Source organism: Solanum tuberosum, unplaced genomic scaffold (assembly GCF_000226075.1).
Source record: "Solanum tuberosum cultivar DM 1-3 516 R44 unplaced genomic scaffold, SolTub_3.0 scf00119, whole genome shotgun sequence".
In the NCBI taxonomy this organism is placed as follows: Eukaryota; Viridiplantae; Streptophyta; class Magnoliopsida; order Solanales; family Solanaceae; genus Solanum; species Solanum tuberosum.
Genome location: NW_006239045.1, coordinates 799,607 through 806,959, shown reverse-complemented (window position 1 = coordinate 806,959; position 7,353 = coordinate 799,607). Strand labels below are relative to the sequence as shown.

The following is a 7,353-nucleotide window of genomic DNA, read 5'->3' as shown; positions in this document are numbered from 1 at the left end:
TGAGGAAACATGCTGCTAGTCTGAATATGAATTCAAATCACAAAGAAGGAACTCCACTGGCCACTGCCATCAAATGAAAACAAAGCTTTCACTAATCAACATCCTACCAACATCCACATACAACCTACTCCTACACCACTGCAGATTAAAAGCTTTGAGTTGTCAAAACACATTTTTACATGGAGAAAATAAAACACATTGCTTCCAAAAAGTTATGGGTATGGCAAGGATTAGCAACATGCACTAGTGAGACATGAATGACATATTTCGTCTGAAATCCAAGTTCAGTGCCGATTCCGAGAACTTGCCACCAGGTACCCACAGACCTCCATTTTGAGGCAGCAACACTGGTGCTTGATTGCCCTTAGGCTGTTCTTCTCCAGCTCCTGGCGTGACTTCTTTCTTCTTTTTTACGAATTCAAAAAAATCAGCAACTTGACGAGCATACCTTCAAATAGGAGGACAATCAAATGAAACATATTGTACAGAAACAAAGCACAAATGACAGGACATTCCTGATACACATCAAACTTACTAAAGATAAATGTTAAAGTCACCTAGTAAAAGGATTTTATGAGCTTCAAAAAGTGACTCTACAATTCACGTTTAACAAGTGCTTCAGCACAGAATTGCATATGAAGGAAATTCCGTTGTCTATAATCCTCTTTGATCATTATGGACTAAAGACATCAGAAAACAACGATTACCTGTTATGATGTGTAGAATAATAGATCCCAAATATTATGAAGGAGAACTCATTTTGAGGGATATAGATCCTTTTTTGGGGGGGGCAGTATTAGATAATGGGAGATACTTTTTCTTTCATCCTCTTTTTAGTGATCAAGTGTTAACAGCTGCAAGATCCTATTGTGTGTGTAAGACTGTAACATGAATTTAATCAATCAAGGTTCTGTAACCCCCACCCGTCCCCACCCCAAAGGAAGAAAGGATCTCTTTAGCCTGCATCTCAGGGAAAGAAAGACCAGCTCTCTTGCACTGTCAGATCTTCATTTCTCACTTCCTCAAGCCTATCATGCCTATTTTTGGTCCATATCAAGTTCCCTGTTAGAAGTAACCCTACAAATTACTGGAACTGTCAATTAATTGAAATACCTATCATCCATACTTCAGAAATATCTACTTGACCTATATGGCTTATTAGACAATTAACTGTTTCGGACATTTACTGGAACCAACACTCAATCCACAGCTAGGATAACCATTAATCTAGGTAACACCTAAAGACATTAAGACAATATTTAACAGCTACAAAGGTGTGAAGACAGATAAAATGATCAGCACTAACATAAGTTATATAAGCAGCAAAGGGCAGCTGCTAAAAAGAAAGTTGGTTTGCCTCAACAGAAGTACTAAATAAAACTGCAAAAAAGAAGAAGATATCCTTGGTTTTAAAGATTTGTAACAAGTAGATGATATCCTCCAGTGGGTATATATTAAGTGAAAGAGAAATTAGATAAAAAATAATATTAGTAAATAAGGAAAAGTTGACATACTGCCTCTTTGCTTCAATATCTTTGTTAAAGTCAATGTTAGGCTCGCAGTCAAGAACCAACGCAGGAACCTGCATTATAATAGATAGTTAGACACAATGTTGACTGTAACACGATTATCTAGGAACTGCTTTATCAAGGAAAAAAATGTCCATAAGCGGAAGTTACATTCATAGAAAGTACCTTTTGAATACTTGGGTGCATGTGATTGCCCTCCAGATAAAAAACACGATCCCTTATTTCTGGGGGTACAGATTTGTCAAAGTTTAGGGGTAGCTCGCTGACAGACAATACCCCATGATTTCCACTTTCAAATGGGAAAAGCCAGCTTTCATGCTTCTCATGCAACCCTCGCAGATATTCCAAGGAAACTCCACCTTCCTCTGTTCTCTTACGCAACATCATTCTCTTGTGACATGTATCAGGGCTTGCTCTAAGATAAATAAAACCATCGGGAATCAGTCCAGGCAAAGTTGAAACAACCGGGTCAAACCATGAGTCATAAATGCTGATCTCCATCTCATTCATCCAGTTTGCTTCATGAACAGCTCTCACAAAGACCTTCATGAAAAACATTATGCATCATATAGTAGCCTTGTCATGGTATTAATAACCAGGTATACTACATTGCATACAGCTACTCAATCTCAAACTAGTTAAGGTCCGCTAGGTATAGTATGTTGTGTATAGTACAAAAATCAACTCTCAGTGGATTGTTTGAAGCATAGCACATAAACCAGGTAGTGGTCAGATACTCTCCTCACCCATTTTATTTAACGTTACTATTCAGGTATCAACACAGTTTTTCTGACTTTGATTGTTTCAATATCTTTTTAATATTTTATGTACGACGTAGATTTTTTTAAAATAAGGACGACTTACAGTACTTTAATGTAGCTTCTAGATATGTAAATCTCATCTTTTGAAATCAAAAGGAATTGATGTTCAAATGTACATCAAATATTAGATGGTTTGATTGTCGTGTTCTGAAATGTAATATGGAACATTTTAGTGTACTGTGCACTTTCTTTAAAGGTTAATCAGAATATATATATATGTGTGTGTGTGTGTGTGTGTGGAACATTGCAGAAATGTAATGGCATAAACATGTATTATTTTAGGAGTTAAGGGAATGCTACACAATCAAAGATCAAGAAAGAAGACGCGATCAATGATTATCTTTACAAGCTTGTACAAGGTGAGAAATTTACCATCCTGTCACTGAACACACTTCTCTCCATCAACCTGAGGGGCCTGATACCACCAGATGATTCTCTCTCCTGCATAACTCTCGTTACAAAAACATAGTTCTGAAATGTGTAAGCATATCTTTGTGGTTCCGCATAGAATGCATCTAATATGTTAAAGTGATCTGGCCCAATATCCTGCCACTTGGCAATGGGTTCGGGAACTATTTCAACAAGATCTTGCAATTCAAGTGTCTCATTAGCTATTCTCTGCAGAAAGGTTGTTTTTCCAACACTAATATTTCCCTCAACACAGAAAGTAAGTCGTTTCTTTTGTGCTGACTTTACATTGGAATCTGAGTTATTCTCCTTCAACTCTTCATCCACGCTCTTTCTGATATACGAGGTGATACTCTCAGCATGGTTTCTGTGAATGATTCCAACTGAGCTTTGTAAGAACTCAACCATCTTCTCGTTGGATTTTCCAAAAAACTGCAAAGAAGCCAAAATAATGCATTTACTATAACAAAGTATATCAAGTTTACAGGTCAAATAAGCTGCACAATTTCCTTGACATTACCCAAACATATTCTTTTAAGCTAAGTACTTCACCCTGTTCAACTCAATAATAACTGCAAAACAGAGATACCAATTACTATGTTGGCTATCCAAATTGGTCAAGTTAAACAATTAATTGGATTCACAACAGAACATGCAGCCCTAGAAAATCCTAACATATCAAAAAAACAGAGCTATATATGCCATGCATAAAAAATGATAAGTCATGACCAAAAATCTACAACTCAAGAGTTCACACTCATCCTCTAACACTTGTAACAGAGTTGTCCATCCATTTCGCCATGGAGGTTTCTATGCCATGCAGTTATTCAGCTACAACGCTTGGTTAAATTAATCCTTTGTAATTTAGTTAGTCCGCTTTATTCAAGGTCTAGTCATTTCAATACTACTTTCTGTAGACCCTCTAAAATTATAGGGTGCCTTCTTAGGTATGGAGGAAAATGTTTTCCAGTAAATATTTTCGGGAGAAAATCATTTACCCATGTTTGATTTGGTATAAATAAAGTGGCATATAATAACCATTACAAGGTGATAGATGGAGTATTTTTTTCATCAAAACTGGTTTTTCCATTTGATGGAAAATATTTTCCCTAAAAATTATATCTAATAACCAAACACCAGAAATTGACTTCTTTATGGAAACAAAACAGACCTACAGAAACAATCCCACAGGGACCTATGAACAGAACACAACAAAATAATGAAATGAAGAAGAAGGCATCGGAGGAAGGCCGACAAACTTGTTACTTGTGTTTGATTAACTACTTACTGGTTAACTACTTGTTCTTTCTCGTAAGTGGGGTACCTACACCCCACAAACTTAATCCTAAATACAAAGTCTATAGCCAGACTAAAAAGAACATTTTTCTTTCATTAATGAATTTTCACTTTTTAACATTTCAAAACTATATACTTCAGGGAACCACAAAACTTAATTGTTTATCATTATACCTTATCTCTGTAGAGCTGTTTGAGTTGATCAACACCCATAAAACCCTTCTGCACCAGCTTCCTCAAATTCCTAGGCCCAACACCCGGTATTGTTAGCAAATCTGGACTAGCCATAACCCCTCCTTCCCCACCACCACCACCACTCCTCTGCCTCCTATGCAACCCGGGCTTCTCCTCCGAGGCACTCACATTCTCCTCTTTATCCTCAACCCCACTTTCGAAATCCTCCACCTCCTCAGCAGAAGTCACTGGAACACCCTTCTCTGACCCAGAAGCCGAAGCCAGAGTGCCGAACCAGGCAGCACTAGTTCTACTCTGCTTCAAAACAACCCAAGCCCTCACTGTCGCAGTATCAAGAGAGCATCTACAAATACGGCAATTATTACCACTACGAGGAACAACTGCCTTTCCAGAAGAATCCGTAGACAAATTCCGGAAACCCGAAAAGGGTTTACCGAAAGTGGGATGGTGAAGCCGGTGGAGGGCGGCAGAAGTCATTCTAGGACTGGGAGCAAGTGGGTGTTTGTAAAACCCTATGGGATGAGAAAGAGGTAAAGAAAGAAGGGGATTAAGGGATAGAACTGGAGGCGGTAACGATGGGTTTCTGCTTAACAGTTTCTGCATACCTTTGGCGCATTTCACAGAGTCACCTTATGCTGTCTCAAAGTTTCATACAGTAAAGAAGAGAGTGATAAACCCTAGTAAAACTAAACCCTAGTAAGGATTTGCTTATACTTTATCTACCTCGACATAGATAGCAGTGAAGATAGAGACAGATATTACAGAGAGAAACACAAAGCGGGAATAAGAAGGGTTTTTGTGTTGTGTTTGGCTTTGGGGAAGAAACAAAAAAAAGGCAAACACCAAAATATTTGGATTTTCTTTTTATTTCAAAAAAAAATCATCATTATTTTGCAAAATCATTATGTAATCAATTATGATTTGATTATATTATTGATTAAATTAATTTTTAAAAAGAAAAGAACTCAAATCTATCATCGCATTTCGCGATTCATTTATGTCATTCGCTAACAAATAATGGTATGAATATTAGGGGTGTGCATCATTACTACAGGATCCTCTAAGGCGTTAGGATCCAAATAGTCGCCCGACATTCAAGCAATCAATCATTCTTTCTATCGGAGACTTCGAGACAGTATCGGTCGATTTGATTCGATTTTATGTATTATCTGTTCGATTTTTGGTTTTTAAATATGTTAAATTAATAACCAAAATAATAAGATACTTTTAATTGATTTATTAGTTTTAGTCCTTAACGGTTCGATTTTCGGTTTAACCAATAAGAAAATGCTTATCAAATAAATATATGACTTCTCTAATAACTTTGACGCGACAAGATAATAATGTAACTTTACAAATGCTCATACAATAATAACAAACATGAAAAGAACTATACATATATCACACAAAAGAAAAATTAAGAGGAATATGGTTCTTACTTTAGGTTTTGACTATTTGAATAATGTAAAGTTGTGAACTGGAAGTCAAGGCAAAGTATGAATTGAAGGCTAAATGACAAAGTCATAACTAGTAAGATATTGAAATTAATATTTAATATTTATGTATATAGGTAAAAATAGTAAATTACTATAGTCTTAATGAGTTATCAGTTTACCCAATAACCCAATATTAAAAATCAATACCCAACCAATATCCCAATAATTTTTTTTGATAAAACAATTAAAAATCATTAACCCAATAAGCCAATAACAATAAACCAATAACATTCTTTTCGTTTCAATTTATCGGTGGGTTCAATTTTTGCACATCCCTAATGAATATGCCTTTCTCTAAAACCAAAATAATATAAATGAACCAATCTTTTAACTGATAATATAATGATTCTTTTTTAAAAAATTGATGGCATACGTAAGTTTTTTTCCCTTTTTTAAAACGTTAGAAAAGATTTTTTTTTAAAAAAAAACTCTCATGGTTAAACAGATAATTAATTATGCTAAAAAATTTAATAAGGATATGGATTTTATATATATTCTAATATGATATTGAACTTTGAGAAAATACTCATTTTTTGTCATTTGTTAAAAATTTAGCTCATTTATGTTATTTTTGTTTGAAAAATTGTTCATTCATGTCATTATTTGTTAACTGAAAATAATATGTTTTACAAAATCTTATTTCGGGTGAGTTTATAAATTGAATATTTTTTAATTCAAATAAGTTTTAGAAATTTGACAGTCCTTATTTGGTGTGTTAAAAGCAAATTTTAAAAAGGTATTATGATGGTGGACTGTATGTGGTCAGAGTATTTGTCTTCTTTGTTTTCTCTTGTCTTCTCTGAATTCGTAATCCTCTTCTAGTTGTGTTGTAACCACGTGCGTGTATATATATAATATATATATATATACACACTAGATAATGGTGCTCGTGCATAATATAAATGGTATGTTTTGGGGCTAATAATCGAGTTTTTGAAGCGATTGTTTACGTGGATAAAAGAATAAGTTTTTTATCACAAACCTGTACTTTCTTTGACGCTATTTAAGGCATAATAAACCTACCCACATACAACATTTTTGAAATATTTTATGTTGTCAATTATCATGATTTATAGTATTTTTACGATAGATTCACTTCAAGAATCAGTGGAATTTTTTGTATTTTTTTCAAAACATATTTTATATTGTCAATTATCATGATTTATAGTATTTTTACGATAGATTCACTTCAAGAATCAGTGGAATTTTTTGTATTTTTTTCAAAACATATTTTATATTGTCAATTATCATGATTTATAGTATTTTTACGATAGATTCACTTCAAGAATCAGTGGAATTTTTTGTATTTTTTTCAAAACATATTTTATATTGTCAATTATCATGATTTATAGTATTTTTACGATAGATTCACTTCAAGAATCAGTGGAATTTTTTGTATTTTTTTCAAAACATATTTTATATTGTCAATTATCATGATTTATAGTATTTTTACGATAGATTCACTTCAAGAATCAGTGGAATTTTTTGTATTTTTTTCAAAACATATTTTATATTGTCAATTATCATGATTTATAGTATTTTTACGATGAGCCTGATAGAATTATGAGAGTCAACGTATTTTATTATATAGCTTTTAAATATTTTAAA

The 7,353-nt window shown here is 33.9% G+C and overlaps 1 protein-coding gene across 1 annotated transcript; it reads right to left on the bottom strand.

The window, feature by feature from the left end:
- LOC102601271 (uncharacterized) lies at window positions 1-5,072 on the bottom strand. The gene is made up of 5 exons (XM_006350271.2): window positions 4,229-5,072; window positions 2,723-3,190; window positions 1,695-2,072; window positions 1,515-1,582; window positions 1-448 (listed from the first exon to the last, which is right to left on the bottom strand). Exons 1-5 carry the CDS (start codon window positions 4,850-4,852, stop codon window positions 244-246), a joined length of 1,743 nt encoding a protein of 580 aa, XP_006350333.1. The 5' UTR covers window positions 4,853-5,072; the 3' UTR covers window positions 1-243.
- Between the last annotated feature and the right edge of the window lie 2,281 nt (window positions 5,073-7,353).